At 49.4% G+C, this 18,205-nt stretch overlaps 1 protein-coding gene across 1 annotated transcript; it reads right to left on the bottom strand.

Annotated features, from left to right (window-relative positions):
• Positions 1-2,850: 2,850 nt before the first annotated feature.
• DPPA5 (developmental pluripotency associated 5) lies at positions 2,851-3,829 on the bottom strand. Its single transcript, XM_024731900.1, is given in 3 exon segments — positions 2,851-3,046; positions 3,467-3,644; positions 3,718-3,829. Coding segments are annotated over 3 exon segments (486 nt in total).
• Positions 3,830-18,205: the final 14,376 nt, after the last annotated feature.

The following is an 18,205-nucleotide window of genomic DNA, read 5'->3' as shown; positions in this document are numbered from 1 at the left end:
TGTCCCATGAGAGCCTATCAGCTCTTCTTACCGGGAAGGAACAAGTCTGCAAGGCAGGTCAACCTTTGTAGATACTCTCGGCCTCTTTCCACACAGAGTTGAACCAACTGTCCCTCCTGACCCTCCAAACAGGAGGAAAGTCATTTATGTGTGTCTAGTTCTTCAAAATCCGAGGGCCAATGGTTTTAACAATCATCATTTCTTGGGGATGTGGGAAAGGTGGGACTGATTTCTCCTCCAAAATCCTGGGCAGGAGATGTGCTGAGCAGTCCATGACTTCCAGGCCAGAGTACTGGTGCAAATCTCAAAGGTTGGAAGGGAGGGTGTCAGGATGCCCATAGGGTACCTGCCTAGTCTCTTCCTCTCCTCTAACTGAACTTCAATAGCATGCCAAAATGTACCTTTGCTTCCTGGTGACCTAAAGTCTGTATGGCCTCCAAAGACCCCAGGAAAAACACACACCATCCTGCATTTCCAGGAGGCAGGACAGTGCCCTTGACAAAGGACTCCCCAGCTCCCCTCACTGAGCCTTCAATGTGAGAACAGGGGCTGGAGGCTAGAGTCCCTCCTCCATAAGCCTGGGAGGGAGCAACCCAGCTCCAGTCCTGCACCCTGTCCTTCATACATTCAAGAAATCATGTTTGACTGCCCATGGTGTCAGACATTGTTCTAAGACTTGATATCCTCACTACAACCCATGCGACGGATCTTATCCTATTACAGACGGGGAACAAAAGCACAAGGCTCGTGGTTCCATCGCTAAAGAGGCTAAGCCAAGATCCAAACCCAAGCAGCCAAGCTGGTGTCCTTGTCTTAGAAAACTGTCCTCAACATTTAATATTACATACTGTCTATTTTTTTTTTTTTTTTTTTGCGGTACGGGGGCCTCTCACCGTTGTAGCCTCTCCCGTTGCGGAGCAAAGGGTCCGGACGCGCAAGCTCAGCGGCCATGGATAACAGGCCCAGCCGCTCCGCGGCATGTGGGATATTCCCGGACCGGGGGACGAACCCGTGTCCCCTGCATCGGCAGGCGGACTCTCAACCACCGCGCCACCAGGGAAGCCCCATACTATTTTTTTAAAATCTCAACTTTTCTAGAGTTTACATTTCCAGTGGAGCAGAGGAGGAAAATGAATGGTTAGCTTGTCAGTCATGTTTAAAATGCCATGAACAAAACTAAAGTAGGTCAAGCAGAGACAGTGGGGAAGGAGAGGACCTCTGGAGGAAACATGGACCACCGGGAAGAAGGGAACAGAATCATTCCAAAAAAATGAAAGGGAATTCCCTGGTGATCCAGTGGTTAGGACTCCGCACTTCCATTGCAGGGGGCACGGGTTCAAACTCTGGTTGGGGAACTAAGATCCTGCAAGCCACCTGGTGTGGCCAAAAAATTTAATAAAAACAAGTGAGAAGTGTTCTTGGCAGAAGAGCAAAAGTAAAAGCCCTGAAGCGTTAACAAGACGGTTTGTTTGAGGGGCAGCAAAAGGATACGGATCTGCAGTAGAGATGCAGGCAGGTGGCACGTTACACAGGGCCAGGAGCTTGGGTTAGGTTGGCTGGAAAACTTTGGAGAATTTTGGAGTTCCTTTTGGAGGAGGGGCCATCTGATTAACGTTGTAAGAATTAAGTCTGGCAGAGGAGCCGACTGTGAGATGCCAAAAAGAGAACCCCCTGAGACCTGATAGGAGCCTCTTTCAGTAGTTCTGGCAAGGCAGGTTGGCGTCGGGGTGGGGTGGGCAGCTGGACCGGGTACAGGTGCAGGAAGGGCTCAGGTTGGAAGTCAAGGTGACTGGGCTCGAGCAGGGAGTCCTTTTCAGCGGTCAGGCATCAAGGACGGCTTCTAGTTTGGGGCCCGAACCACTGGCCCAAAATGCTGGTGCCATTCATTTACTGAGTGAGAACGAGAACAGCTGTCTGATGGACAGGCCTCATGCCTCTTGCAGAAAATGGCTCCTTGCTAGTTTTCCTCCCCCACGTTTGTTCAATTGCTCCAAAAGATAGTCAACACTTGTTTCTGGTGTGACGCTTGCTCTAAGTACCCTACGTAAATCTCACAACTTCGCCTGAGGTCAGAGGCTATTATCTTCAGTTTAGAACCTGAGCAGGGAGAGGGGTTAGGAGGGTGAATGTGGCTAAGGTCACAGGGCCAGACAGCTCCCTGAGGGGACTCATTCCGGCTTGTGAACTACCAGGCTGGTCTCTACTAGGGAAAACTGTAGCCCCTGTTCTGATGGCCCCTCTACCCTCAGGAGTGAGCCCCACCTATGGTAATGCTTCATCCACCCTAATGCCACTTACCCTTCGGAGGCCAGGGCCTCCTGTAAGTGTGGTGGAGAATTCCAGAGACCATTTCAAGGAGTCTGTGTGAGGTTCTCCTTTCCTGTATATCTATCTGTAAGGCTGAATTTTCTTCACACTCCAACCTAAATAATGTGTAGCAGTAGGCTGAATGCAAATGAGAACCCAGACAGCGGTCTCCAGTTTCGCTTACAAGGATATGAAACTCTCAGTGCCAGAATATCACATCTCTCCTAGGTTGTCTGATTTTTTGGTCAGAGCTGCATCTCAGAACTTGACTCCCAGAGTCTTTTCCTTTTCCTTTTCTCTCCAGACCCTTTCCTTTTCCTTTTCTCTCCAGACCCTTTCCTTTTCCTTTTCTCTCCAGACCCTTTTCCCCCTGTGCTCTGGGACCTCTTTCTAGCCTTAGGGGTTTCACTAAGAGTTAAGCTCCCAGGGCCACCTCACCTGTGATGTTATCTTCAATACCTCAACTACACAGCAAGACACATCAAGAAACGTTTTAAAATTTTATTGTGTAATTAGCAACCTTGGGGGGAAGGACAGGAGGACTTAAAGGCAGAGACCAGAAGCCAGCTGGGTGTTCCTTGTCAGGCTGGAGCAGAGTCTAAACCAGACCCCGGGCAGCCCCGGCTGCAGCCTCCGCTCTACCTCGCCATCCCAGGTTGGTCTGGCTGCAAACTGGCTTCCCTTCATCCGAGGAGCTAGGTCAAGCGAATTCATGGCTTCCTCAGGTTGCAGCATCCCTGCACCAGAAAGCCACAGCAGGCAAGTGTGAGCGGAGAGGGTAAGAGCCTGAACAGTTCTCTGCCTCTTTCCAAGGTTCCTCTCTGGGACTTCCCAGCTAGGCGTCCTGGGCCTGGGATTCTCGGGAACCTCAGAACCTGGGGCCAACTGGGCTCATTCCAACATGGCGGGTGGGGAGGCCCCGCCCCAGGAGGCCAGCCCCGGCCACCTCTCACAGCCTTACTCCAGGGTCCCTAGGGCCAAGGGCTGGCACTGCCAAGGAGTCTGGGGCACAGCCTGGACACAGAGGCCTCCCCGGGTAGGTGCTGTTGGTGTTTGCCCGGAGGGGATAGTTAGGGAGGGGTGAGGAGGGCTGGAGGGGCGGGAGCCAGGCCGCCTGCACAGGAAGGTCCAGGGCACCTGGTCATGAGGCTTCTCAACCTGTTTGTGCCGCTGGCGGTGCCGCTAGGCCACGGACTGGAGCATCCACTTGGTCTGAAAGTTGAACAAGTAAGAGCCGTAAACCATGACTTCGGCGAGGTCCGAAGCTTCCAGACCCTTCATCTGGAGCATGACTTTGCTCACCTCCTCGACGAATGGGATTCGAGATCCGTCGGGACCTGTTTAGGGGAGAAGATGAGCGCTCGGGCCCAGGAGGGCCGGGGCACCCGGGTCAGCACTGGGTTCACTCACCGAACACGGCTTCCAGCAGCCCCGTCTGGACCTGGAACACCCCGGGCTCCTTCAAGACTTCGGGAGTCCCCACCCAAGGTGGGATGTCGTTCCGCTCGGGCAGCTTCCCCATCTTCTGGACGTCTAAACCTGCCCTGCTGGGAGCTCGGACTTAAACTGGGCAGGACGACGCCTCCCGCGGAAAGTTAAGAACCTGGGCGAGCCACGCCACGCGCCCCTGGCCAACCCCCATCCAGGCCACGCCCCCGCCCCATCCAGGCCACGCCCCCGGTCCGCCCCCGGCCCGGCTGCGCAATTCCGCACTCGCCACGCCCCGCGCGCCCCGGGGCGCCTTGGTCTCAGGTTGACTGTCTAGGCTCCCGAGCGCGGGTGGGCCCAGCTGTCTCCGAGTTGACTCGGGCTCCCACCTGCTTTGACTCGTTTCCTCTGCACCAAAATCCCTTCACCTTGGGAGTGGGTGGGGAGACGGCGCTAGAAACCCTTGTTATTCTAGAAACGGTGGCTGGGCCTGAACCTCGGAAAGCGGTACAAGTTTGGGGGTGCGACGGCCACCCAGCTGCCAAATCGAGTCCCTGCCTTCCACGTTCCAAAGGAGGGTGTGTCTTCCCTTGGCCTAAGGGAGCCGGACCTCGGGACTTCACTGCAGGGCGACTCCTGCAACTTCAAGGGACTGAGGGGTCACTCCTGCCACTTAACAAAGAGGAAAACGAGATTCCGATATTCATTTTCTTCCAGGGTCCTGATGGGGGCTCTGAAGTGCCCCACGGTTCACGTTCCTTGAAGCCCCTGAGTCTGGAACTTTTGAGTCTACCTGAATTTCGAAGCTCACGTGGCCTAAACTATGTGGTCCGGCCTTCAGGCCCTAAACAAACTTGTTTTATTCATTTAAAAAACAGATTGCTGTAAACACTGCACTAGATCTATCCGATGGGGGTGTGTTTCAATGTTTAGGGCTTCACAGACAGAGATGAAGCTGGCTTTTCCCAAGATCATGTTCTGATAATATCTAATGTCCCCTCAGCAGCCTTCATGGCCACTTATTAGGGCAGACCTCTTCACCTGCAGTCAAAACCTGTGGGTTGCTTGTTCTTTTGCAGCCACCAGTGTAATCAATTTAGATAATAATCAATGGCTAACTATCAAATGAAAGGTTATTAACTGGATATTGAAGGGTTCTGGAAAGCCTAGCCCATAGATTATGAATTACAAAGGAGAAAATATTCCTTCACAATAGGGACTTGGAGGGCAGATGCCACCTTAACCGAAGACCGCAATTAGCATCACCAACAATGGGACCAATGGACTACTGGTTTGTCAAAGCCATGAAAACAAAACAGCAGAAGATCATCTTATTAATCAAGAGACACCCAAGTGCTACACATGATTCAAACCCTGAATCAAAGACAGAGAAAGACCATGTCAGGTCTTCAGTGGAGGAAATTTTAACATGGGCTATATTGTAAAATCGTATTTGATTGTATGTTCTATAATATACAATTTCTAGAGTGTGGTGCCTTTATTACGTAAGAAAAGGTCCTTGTTCTAACAAGAAACATGTTGAAATATGTAAAGTGTTGATATCTACAATTCACTTACAAATAGTTCAGCACCCCCCAAAAATGAGCCCCCAAATTATATATATATATAGAGAGAGAGAGAGAGAGACAGACAGACAGAGAGAGAGAGAGGGAGGGAGGGAATCAATGTGACAAATATCAACAGTTGGTTCTCAGTGAAGGATATACAGAATTCTTTCTATTCTTCCGTAGTTCTCAATTTCAATGAAAGGGAAATAAAGTACTAATGTGTCAGGTAGCTAATAAAAAGTAACTCTTCTGAGGGCAAAATAAAGTGTAAGCCATCCCCTAGTGAGGACTTCCTTTATCATGGTTTCTAAATACCCTCATCCCCCATATACACACCGTTTCTTTGGCTGGAAGTTCAACATGGTATTTATTTATTTATTTTTGGCTGTCTTGGGTCTTCATTGCTGTGCACGGGCTTTCTCTAGTTATGGCGAGCCGGAGCTACTCTTCCTTGCTGTGCACTTGCTTCTCGTTGCGGTGGCTTCTCTTGTTGCGGAGCACGGGCTCTAGGCGCATGGGCTTCAGTAGTTGTGACACTCAGGCTCAGTAGTTGTGGCACACGGGCTTAGCTGCTCCGCGCGATGTGGGATCTTCCCGGACCAGGGCTCAAACCCGTGTCCCCTGAGCTGGCAGGCAGATTCTTAACCACTGCGCCACCAAGGAAGTCCCTCGATATGGTATTTAAAGAAGCAGATAGATGAGCACAGGAATTGCGTCCAACTTAAGAGTATTAGAGAGGAGCCTGCGTCATTATACACACTTATTTCAAACTTGTAACACTGTACAAACTTATACAATAAACCAGGACTTAAATTACAGGCTCAAAAAGTATGACTATCAAACACATTTGTATACTAATGACTAACATCCTTTCTAGGGAGTTTGTGTACGCTTAGAATCAGCCCAGGTGTGGCACATGAGCCGTTTATAAGCACCCATTTCCCCACCCCTATCAAGGATTCTCAGCTGTTTGCCTTGCCACTGGAAGAAGCGACTCTGGATTGATTTTTCATTAACAGATGTTGAACCTAGAATTGCAGATTCAAATTGCTGGTAGGAGAGTAGTGTGATTTACTAAGGGGAGTTAGATTCCCCCTTCCCTGAACCCTCCTCAAAAAGGTGCCACCAACTCCTTCCTGCTTGGGGGATAGGGATTCCTATCTTAATTTTTTTTATCCCCAGGAAGCAGTTGTTTCTGTGTCTCCAGGCCCACCTTTAGCTTCCGAGCCTGGCTCTGTGAGTACACATGAGGCGAAACCACTTGAAATTCACTCTCAATTCCAAATAGTACCTGCCAGCAGCTTTTCATTTGAAGCAGGTGGGAACTTCAGGGTCAGCCAGAGGGAGGGGATGCCCCCTCTCTCCCACTCTGAGTACATAGACTGCAGGGCAGGGAACATGGAAAGTGGGCAGTTGGCAGGGAGCTCACGATGTCCCCCACCACGGAACTCAGAGGTCAGGCAGGTAAGTGCCAGGTGCACTGAACCAGAGGTGCCAGAGGCAGCCAGGGCTCTTCCTCTAGGCCTTCTGGAAAACTCAGGGCACCTCCTGGTCAGCCACACCTGGAGTTCCAGTCATCCACCCCTTGGTGTGTCAGTGTGAGCCCGAGGGGACCCCCCGAGCGCATGGCTGGGCACGGTCCCCAGAGGGTCACGCCTTGCAGCCCGAGGACACACAGCGGCCTTTCATCTGGACCATCACTCAGGAACTGACCTAGGGCCCCTGGGGCAGGGCAAAACTGAGAGAAGGCTGCGGAATCCCAGGAACGCTGCCCCAGTAAAGGCAGTCCCGGCGACACCCATTCCTCCCTCCTCTTTCTGAGGAAAAGGCCACCAAGAGGGCCAGCATCTCTTTGGCCAGCGACCCTCCGCCCTGCCACGGGCGCGGGATTTTACCGGAGTTTCCAGGAAGTGCCCCCCCAGGCCCAGAGCAGTCACCGCAGCCCAGATCTCCATGAGCAGTCCGTCTTCCCCCTCCTTCGGCCCTGTGCGAAGATTCTAGCCCATCACTTGGGTCCGATCCAAGGTTTGCGCGAGGGAGCGGGCACGACCCCCACGAGCTTCGCGCTTGGGTCTGGAAACACACCCACCGCCGGCACCCGAGCGGCCTCAGCTTCTCCAGTCTCCGGACGCGACCCGCCCAGCGCCTGCACCTCGTCTCCCGAGAGCCCAGCACCGGGAACGCCCAGGCCTCCAGCGCCCGGTTCCCGCGACGCCGCCCGTGGAGACACGCCCGGGGACGTGCTTCCCGGCTCCGGCTCTGGCTCCGGAGCTCCCGAAGACTGCGGCAGTGCCCGAACCGAGAGTCCGGGGGAGACGGAACGGCGGGGCCGGGGGTGGAGGAGCTCCGGAAGCGACTGTGAGGGCGCCTGCGGCCGGAACCTGCGGACCCTTGGCCCGCGCCCTTCCTTCCACGGGCGCCGAGGATCGAGACCTCGCTTCGCCCAGCGCGTGGGGCACTGCCGAGTCCAGAAGTCCCTGGTTCCCCCTCGGGAGGAGCCTGAGGAGAGGACAGCGGGCGCGGAGCCGCGCCCCGCAAAGCGCCGTCGGAGGGAGGATGGCTAGTGGGGGTCACGCCGGGCGGAGTGGAGCCCGCAAGCACGGCCCTAAGCGCAGCGCACACTCCAGCAAGGACGGCGACCAGGGACCCAGGCGCGAGGCCCACCGCCTGTCAAGTCCCCGGCCCGACTCTCTCCTTAGACGGGTCCAAGCAGCGACACCCCGACGTGCGTACCCGGCGGCCCCGCGCGCCTGCGGGCTCCGGCCACCACCCGCGCCTGCCAGGCCTCCGCGGCAGTGGGAGCCCGGGAGGCCGACGCACTCTTCCATTTCCACTTGCTCCGCTTCGGTTTCGGCCACGTGCAGGCCGCAGTGGGCGGAAAGGATGAGCTCTTTCCACGGGGCTCTGGGGACCCCCAAGGGCCGATGAGCGAGCCTGGCGCACAGTCTCAGCGCGACCCCGCCCTTCCTGGAGGCCTAGCCAGGCAGCTGATCTCAGGCTGGCTTAGGGCCAGGAGCAATGAGCAGGGACATTCACTGAGCCACCCTCTTGCCACAGCGGCCTCTCGCGGCCGCTTCCAGCCCTGCGCGACTGTGGGGACTTCCCATTTCTTAGGTCTCAGTGTAACCCGCGAGGGAGGGGGCACAGTGCGTCTGAATCCTGAAGCCTGAGGGAGGGGACGACCTGAGAGAGAGTATAGTGAGAACTCTCCAGTAGAATATGTCGAACTCTGTATCTTATTTACAAACGATTTTAAGTTGCTTCTATTACGGCTCTATCTATGATACTCAGTCCAAATTTACTATCCGATTTTGTTGGCTTCCATTTATCTACTGCCCTGAACAAATCAGAATAAACCACTAGGCTCATTAAACCTATTTGCGAGTGCTTCCTTTATAGATAAAAGGACACAGAAAGAATTAGAGATAAAGGACAGGAGAATTTTTAATACCCTGGCTATTTATTGACCTACTGCTTTTCAAAAAATGTCCCTTGAACACCTGGAAAAAAATCACTTGATTAGGACTTCCCTGGTGGCGCAGTGGTTGAGGGTCCGCCTGCCAACGCGGGAGACGCGGGTTCGTGCCCCGGTCCGCGAAGCCGCGGAGCGGCTGGGCCCGTGCGTCTGGAGCCCGTGCACCGCAATGGGAGAGACCACAACAGTAAGAGGCCTGCGTACCGCAAAAAAAAATAATAAAATATAAAATAAATAAAATTTTTAAAATGCAGGTTCAGTAGGTCTGGGGCAGGCCTAAGATTCCTCATTTTTCGGTTTCTTGGGTAATGCTAGTGCTGCTAGTTAATGGATCACATTTTGAGTAGCAAGGTTATTGATACCTCCACGATCTACCTAAAACCACGTCTAGAATGTAAAAAGCAGCAGATAGAAAAGTGTGAGGTAATTAGCAGGTTATCCAGTGCACGCTCTCTCAAGCTCTGTATAACAGCATGTGCTGGCCGCCATCCATTTTCAACAGGAGGGAATCCCTTAAATAGCCTGCCTTACCCTCCAGCCCCCCACCAGGTCCCTCCTCCAGGTCCCCAAGTAGAAAGGGGATTATCCATTGCCATTGGCCAATTGCCATGCCGGCACGTGAGCCCAGATATTCTGATTTTTATGTGAAATTTCCCAATTTTATAATGTTGGCACCTGATTCAGAAGGTAGAACCTGAAACTAACACAAATTGTAAATCAAATATATTCCAATATAAAATAATTTTTTTTAAAGGTAGAAGAAAAAAATGGTGTGGGTAAAACAAAATACCTGTAAGAATCACTAGGCCTGGGATTCCCTGGTGGTGCAGTGATTAAGAATCCGCCTGCCAAGGCAGGGGGTTCAAGCCCTGGTCCAGGAAGATCCCACATGCTGCGGAGCAACTAAGCCCGTGTGCCACAACTACTGAGCCTGCGCTCTAGAACCCTCGACACACAACTACTGAGCCCGCATGTCACAACTATTGAAGCCCAGGCACCTAGAGCCTGTGCTCTGCAAAAGGAGAAGCCACCGCAATGAGAAGCCCACGCACCGCAACGAAGAGTAGCCCCCGCTCGCCGCAACTAGAGAAAGCCCACATGCAGCAAGGAAGACCCAATGCAGCCCCCAAAATAATAGTAATAAAAATAAAGAAAGACATTTATAAAATATTCTTTAAAAAAAAAAAAAAGAATCACTAGGCCTGTGGAAACTGGTTAGCAACCTCCAAAGTGTGCTGTTCCTTCCAGGTACACCTGTATCCTCAGCCTATGAGAAACAGTGTGCTTCCAAACCTGTGTGACGCCTCAGGTCTAATCCCTCACTGCTTCCTCTCTATCCCAGATTCTCCCCAGCCTTCAGGGGCACAGAACCCGCTTTGCTTCCATCTTGTTCTCCATCAACTCTCTCCAAGTTGATATACAGGCTTAATGCAATTCCTATTAGAGTGCCAGCAAGGTTCTGTCATAGATATAGGCTAGATTATTTTAACATTTACATGAAAAAATGAAGGAACTTGAATAGCTAAAACAATTTTGAAAAAAAAAGATCAGTGTGCTAAATTTCATTATTATTATATAGCTATAGTAATCAAGACCGTGCAGTGTTGGCAGATTAAATGTAAAATGTATACCTATGAAACCTTTACAGGAAAACATAGGAGTAAATCTTTGGGAACTAGGGTTAAGCTAAGAGTCCCTAGACTTGTCACCAAACGGTTGATCCATAAGAGAAAAAATTGATCAATTGGACCTCACCTAAAGGTTTTGTGGAAAAGCCTGTTAATAATATGAAAAGGCATGGGCATTTTCTGGTGGTTCAGTTGCTAGGACTCCGCACTTTCACTGCCGAGAGCACAGGTTCGATACCTGGTCAGGGAACTAACATCCCCCGTGCAGCAAAAAAAGAAAAAAAAAATAAAGGCAAACTACAATTGGGAGAGAATATTTCCGAATCCTATATTCAACAAAGGACTAATATCAAGAATATATAAAGAACTCTCGAAACTCAAGAGTGAAAAAAATCAATGCAATTAGAAAATAAGCAAAAGACACTTCAGTGAAGAGGATCCACAGATGGCTAATAAACACATGAAAAAATATTCATCATTTGCTATTAGGGAAACATAAATTAAAACAGTATACAACTATCAGAGTGACTAAAATAAAAATCAGGGCCAACCCCAGAGCTGGTGAGGATTCAGAGAACTAGATCACTCATTCATACATTGCTGGTGGAAAGGAAAATGGTACAACAACTTGAGAGACAATCTGATAGTTTCTCCAATGATTAAACATATCGTTACCATATGACCCAGCAATTCCTCCCCTAGCTATACACCCAAGAGAAATGAAAACGTATTTGCACACAAAACCCTGCACATCAATGTTCACAGCAGCTTTACCTGTAATAGCCGAAAGCTGGAAACAACACATTCCCTTCAACAAGTGAACGGATAAACAAACTGTGGTACATTTATACCATGGACTATTATTCAGCAAGAAAAAGAAACCACTGACAGAAGCAACAACCTGGGGACTTCCCTGGTGGTCCAGTGGTTAAGACTCTGTGCTTCCACTGCAGGGGGTGAGGGTTTGATCCCTGGTCAGGGGACTAAGAACCCACATGCCCCCTGGCACAGCCAAAAAAAACCCAGAAAAATAAATCCCCGTGTTCATAGTCTAGTGGTAGTAGTGCTGGTGATGAGGAAACAGACACGTAAGCCAGACTGAGTGAAATACATACCTGGTTGGATAAGGGTGTAATTTGGAAGAAATGAAAACAAATCAGGAGGGTGAAGTTGTGAGTTCAAATCCGGAGCACATGGAAGGTCTCCCTGAGAACCAGGTACAAGTCATGAAGATACTAGTGGTGGTGTGGGGACTGGAAGGGGCCCGAGCTACACACTCATGAGGGGAGAGGGACAGTTCAAGGGCCCTGAAGCTAGAGCATGGGGGGTAGGGGTACTGTCTAAGGAACTGGCGCTGGGACTAGAAAAAGTGGGGACACATCAAAGAGGGTGGGGATCCCGCTGTAAAACTTTCAGCCTGTACTCAGAGAAAAACAGGCAGACTTTCAGTGTTTAAGTGACTCAGTTTAATTTCCCTTCGATGGAATTCCTCTGGCCCTTGTGTTGGAGAAGAGACCTAAGGGGGATGAGGGCAGACAGGAGGATGCTGCAGTGCCCAGAGGAGAGCTGGGAGCAGCTTGGACCACGTGGTAGCAGGGAACTGGTGAGAAGTGACTAGACTTTGGATACACCCTGAAGTTCCACCTACGGGGATTTGTTGAAGGGTTGGGTTAAAAAAAGAGAGAGAGAAAGAGAAATCTTAGAAGGACTCCAAGGTTTGGTGCTGGAAACTGAAAGATGGCATTGCTGTGAACTGATGTGGAGAAGACCACAGGAGTAGCAGGTGTGCTCACAGCGCGGTGAGGGCAACTTGATGATTAATTACAGGGAAGCCTGAGGGGCTGGGAAAGTGAGTCCGGCGTCGTTGGCATAGCCATGTGATTTAAAGCCAGGAGACTGCAGAGACCACCGAGGGGATAAGTGGTAGCGATTGCGAGAGAAGATGGGGAGCCTGTCCCTCGGGTCTTTGTAGGGGGTGCGGGGAGGTGACGGGGAAGGGAGGGCCTGGCCCCCGCGCTTCCTTTTTCCTGCTCACACCAAGTAAGGCGACTTGCCCCAGCCCTCGTGGGACCGGATCCTGAAGAGGACACCTCTCTGTCCCGCCCCAAGTCCCAGCCCAGTCCGGACCTTGAGAACCTGAGACCTGAGGGTAGGGTCGCGATTGCCACCCGGGAAGTCAGAGGTCCGGCCGCCAGCGCCGCCGCCCGCAGCGCGAGCCAGGTGACCAACAGGGTCCGAGCAGACACGGAGACGGAGAGGGAGACCCTGTGGGCCCCGACGCCCCTCCTCCCCTGCGTCCTTCCGCGCTCTTAGCCGGTCACAGGGTGCGCTGGACGGCGCGCGACTCCGGCCCCCGGGAACTGGGCGCCAGGAACTGTCGGGGTCGGGGCGGTGTCTGCCCAGATCTAATCACTTTCTCTCCAAACTCCGGACCTTAGAAAGGAATCCTGAAACGCACACTCTTCCAGGAACAGAGCTGCTCAGGAGATCGCGTTTTAAATCGGATGAGGCTAGAAGCCTCATCTCCCTTCATAAGACGCCACTTCGGTTCCTGCCACTAGGACAATTCCGGGGAAGAGTCGAGGGTCTTCGGCGTCTTCACGGGGAAACACCCCGCCCAAGAGACACGTGGCCCCAGTTTTTCCTACAAACCACCTGCAGTCCAGAGCGAGCTCAGGTCCCAGGGGCGCCAGAGCACCGGCCCGGAGTCGCCCCCACCCAACCCTGGGGCGGCTCTGCGCGCGGTCGGGGGCCCGCGGGTTCCCGTCCCCTCGTTTCTCCAGGGTCTTGTCGCTGTCCCCGGGGACCTCCCAGTGGAGCCACTGGTAATGAAGCCCAGCCACGCGGCCCCTAGAAGCGAAGGAGATGTCAGCCTCAACTCAGCAATTCCTGGAACAAGCAGCAGCTAACCTCACGTTCTCCCCCTTCATTGAGCCCCTTTATGTTGCTGCATTCTGCCTTTTAAAAACCCTCCCCGCCTCCGTAAGGAACATAACAATATGTATTCACTAAGACAATTTGCCAAGTGCAGATTTCCCCCAAGGGACGAACTTAGTCTCCTTGAAAGACTTCTAATAACTGGAGACACTCTTGCCAGAGGGAGTACGACTGTGCAGTCCTTGGTAAGCGCTGGATGTGGAAGCCTGGCTTGAGCCTCCAGTTTTGTGCCCCCTGAGCGATCCCGGATAAAACCCAATCCTCCTCCACTCGAGGCTGAGTGTCTTCCTCTTTTCCAGCCGGGTACCACTCGGCGCCCCACAGATGCCGCCTTCCCACTGTCCACCTCTATGGTAGCATGATTTCTGCTTTTTTTTTTTTAATAAATTTATTTATTTTATTTATTTTTGGCTGGTTTGGGTCTTCGTTGCTGCGCGCAGGCTTTCTCTCGTTGTGGAGAGCAGGGGCTACTCTTCGTTGCGGTGCGCAGGCTTTTCATTGCGGTGGCTTTTCTTGTTGTGGAGCACAGGCCCTAGGCGCACAGGCTTCAGTAGTTGTGGCTCACGGGCTCAGTTGCTCCACGGAATGTGGGATCTTCCCGCACCCGGGCTCGAACCCGGGTGCCCTGCATTGGCAGGCAGATTCTTAACTGCTGCGCCACCAGGGAAGCTCCATTTCCATTTCTTAAAGTGGGTACTTCTCCAACATTCCTCAATATCCTCTTGCAAAAGCGGATTTTTGTTAGGATATGGAAGGGCAGAATTTCAGTGTTGGTTAAGTCAAACTCTGGAAGGTTAAAACCTTGAACACTTGAGTTATTTCAATACATCATTTTGAGAAAATCTTATAACTGAATGTTAAAGGTCATTGCTGCTGTAGGACTGGGTTGAAGCAAGCATCGTCCTACGTGATGTCCTAGGAAGTCTCACCATTTCACGTGCTCTGCTTCCCACCTCCACCCCACCCCCTGCATTTTCCATCAATGATTTTTTAAATTTTTATTTTATACTGTTGTAGAGTTGATTAACAATGTTGTGTTAGTTTCAGGTGTAAAGCAAAATGACTCAGCTACACACATACATGTATCTATTCTTTTGCAAATTCTTTTCCCATTTAGGTTATTACAGAGTATTGAGCAGAGTCCCTGTGCCATACAGTAGGTCCTTGTTGTCAATGATGTCTTTTGAAGAAGGAACACAATGTATATGTACCGGTTTTCTCTAAAAATACGTTTCAATGGTATAATGCTGTAAAAATGGTTCAATCTCAGTGGGGCACCATTTGGCAACATCTTATCCATTGAAATGTTAAAACTCTTTAACCCAGCAGGTCTGCATTTAGAATTTTATCCTATAGATATACTCCCACATGTACAAGGATATATATTGCAACAGCATGTCTGATCAAAGCAAAACACAGAATACAAGGTAAAGATTCATGAACAAGATAAATACATATTTACAATGTAGGAAGCCCTAAAAAATAAAAAGCAGTGAAAAAGACAAAAGTCCTCATCCTCATGAAATTTCTATTGTAGCATGAGAAAGAAAAATAGAAGTAAATTTGTAGTATCTCAGGTGAAGTCAGGTTCAATATGCAACCATCCTCAAGATACATTAAGTGAAAAAATACTGCAAACTGTGTACTGTATGCTACCATTTGTGTTTAAAAGCATATATGTACATATATCTTTGTATGTGCACAGAAGACCTTTGAAAAGTTACAGTGTTTAAATGAGGAAAAGAGACTTCATTGTATAGCCTTTGGACCATGTATATTATCCATTCAAGATACTTTAAAAGCCATATGTTATATTATGCACTGACAACCTGCAGAGTCTAAAATGAAGTCTTCCTTCCTTCCCCTTTTGCGTCTGATGAGACTATCATAGTGCTAGAAAGATAAATATCTCAAAAAAATACATACACAAGGAGTGTACAATAATTAATTTGGAATAAAATATAGATAAATAAGAAAGTTTAAATCCATGGTAACATCAGTTTTTGTACCCTATTTAAGTGTAGTTGGGATAATAATTCTTATAACCATCCTGATTTGTTTGTAATTTGTTTTTTTTAAGCATTGGAAGCAAATTTATGTTAAACTTGACATTTTAATGAAGAATCCATGAATATTTGAATACGTTTATCAATGTTAAGGCATTTAAAGGTTCAATAACACTCTGCTAAATCCGTAAGTTCTATTTTAATAGCTATGGAAGCAGTTATTTAGTTTTCAAGGAATATGAAGACTTATATAAGTAGTATAAATACCCTTGGCATTTAACCTAGTACAAACAGTTAGATCTCCTCTCCACTCACAGAAGTCCTGTTCGTGATGGATGCTACACACCAGATTCTGAGGATGCTGCCAGTTATGATGGACGTTCTTCAACAAATATATACCGAGTGCCTCCTAGGTGCCGATGCTATTCTAGATGTTGAGGATCCACTGGGGAACAAACAAACAAAAATTCCTGTCTTCGTGGTGCTTGTATTTGAGTGCCTACTCTGCGCTGGGGACACAGCAGGGACAAGAGAACCAAAATGTTCATTCCTGTGGAATTCAAGGTTTTAGTAGCAGTAAAGAGACAACAGATCACTAAATGTAGGGGGGAAATGGGGTAAAGGGGAACAGAGGAGTGAGAGTTACTCACTAATACTGTGTTCTGAGAATGCTTTATAGAGCCTTGCACTGGAAAGGAAACCAAAAGGAGGGGGGAAGCATTAGAGTTTGTTTTGGTTTTTCTTAATTATCTGCATTAACTATGCCTATGTAACATCAGTAATAGTATACATTTTGTTTCACAGCTTCCTTTTTTCACTGAATAGACTGCGAACATACATTTTTACATATCCATAAATGTAGATCTATATCATTATTACCAAGTCTCCTAAATGGTAAATATTTAGATTCTTTGAAATATTCAAAGTATTCGGAGCTGTTTATCCGTGTCTTTCTCTTGAATTTTTCTTAGGACAAGCTGTCCCACTTGTGAGTGAGTGGGCTAAAGGTATCGTGTATTTAAATATACAAGAACTGTAATACACTTTGTGCAGCAGAAAGCTTCTTTCAAATGGTATCTCCCAAGTTCAGTGAAAGTCCACCCTCCCTGCGACCTTGGGCTGTGTGATGTCTCCACCCACTCAAGGCTGGTTCTCCTGCTAAGGTAAGAGAAAAACGCGTCCTGTCCAAGCAGTACAAAACTTAACAAAGAAGTGTTTCCTCCAGGCTCAGACAAGGAGGGAAATAAATGTATGTGCCTGAGGGCCCGTTTCCAGAGTTGGAGAAGCAGTGAGAATACTCACTGGCCACACTCCCAGGGCAGAAGCATCATGGGATCCAGGACCAGGCCCTCAGTCTTGTGTGCCCAGCGGTGTCCTGCCCAGGGGACCATCTGGGACTTGGGGGACCCGCTTCTGGCCTTCGGTCTTGTGAGGGATTGGGGTGGGCTCTGGCTGGGGGGACGGGAGGCAAGGGGATCCAGGCTGGGGATCCATTCCTGGCCCCTCCCTCCCTTCGTCCAGCCCGCTCTGTGTGGGACGTCGGGGCTAGAGAGCCGGCCAAGCTAATGGTCATAAATACACAGGCCTGTCTTCACTCTCACCTGCAAAGTGGTCTGGGACACCAGCTCCAAGTGCAGGGACGAACTGTGGGCAGCAGGACAGCTGCAAGGAATGCAGAGATGGGCCTGCAACCTCTCCAGGGGTGGCCAACCCAGTGGAGAACCTGGTGGGAAAACCTAAGAGACTGCACACCGCCCTCAGCCCATGTCTGGTGCAGACAGACCCCATGCTCCAGCTTCCACTTAGTTCCCAAGCTTTAGTGCTTACCAGACAACCCCAAACAGCGTAAAGCAAAGAGGTGAAAAATTTTTAAAAAGGAAGAATATGGATGCAGAGGCCAACTTTTGAATAAACAGGAATTCTAGAAAGAGGTAAGACAAAACAGATGCGAAAAAATGATGAACAAACTAATTTTAGAACATTTCCCAGAGGTTAAAATCAGAAAGGCTTAAACTTCTCAAAAGCATCACTGGAAGCTAGGGGACACTGAAGCAAACCATGAAATTTTGAGGGGAAAATTATTTCCAGTCAAGAATCTATAGCCAGATGTCCAATTAGCTGTGCAAATAGAATGAAAATATTTTCAGACATGCATTCTTCCTTAGGAAATGACAGAGGACTGGCTTCATCAAAATGAAAGGGAGTCTCTCTCTGAAGAGAAGTAAAATAATGAAAGCATTGCCTCAAAAACCCTGAACTTGGTGTGGGAACCTCTGGGTTCTCAGGCTAGATGTAGCATGGGTAAGTCCAGGGTAGACTACCACTCAGAGTCCAAATTCCCTATCCTTACCGGACCTCCCCACCTTCCCCAAACCCACCCACTCCCTGGACACAGATACACTCCCAAGCATTTGGCTAAGGCAGGCAGTGAAGTGCAAAGAAAGGGATTAATCCTTTTACTGCTGAAAATTCCATTTTAAAGCTAATATTTTAACCCAAACTAGACTCCAAAACTGAGGAGATAACGAACAACGATGAAATAGATGCATATTTCACATATATGTACAATTTTCAAGTACTGTAGAATGAAGCAATCTATTGTCAAATAATCAGACAGCCTTTGAAAATTACAGGGATACAATATTAGACCTAGGAACATTATAGCTAGAAAACTGACAGCTGTGAGGTTTCCAAGTGAACTTCTAAACTCTAAACCACCTTTCCCTTCGTTCCACGAAATAAAACATTTTATTTCAAAAATTCACTTGCAACCTGTTTTTACATTTTTGTTTTGCTGCCCACTGCTCTTAAGCTCCACCTGAAAAAATGTATTTCTCATTTTCATCAACCCGGCAC

The sequence above is a fragment of the Neophocaena asiaeorientalis genome, unplaced genomic scaffold, assembly GCF_003031525.2.
Source record: "Neophocaena asiaeorientalis asiaeorientalis breed wild unplaced genomic scaffold, Neophocaena_asiaeorientalis_V1.1 scaffold450, whole genome shotgun sequence".
NCBI classification, from domain to species: domain Eukaryota; kingdom Metazoa; phylum Chordata; class Mammalia; order Artiodactyla; family Phocoenidae; genus Neophocaena; species Neophocaena asiaeorientalis.
Note: the sequence above shows the minus strand (reverse complement) of the source record. Positions and strands in the feature narration are given on the sequence as shown.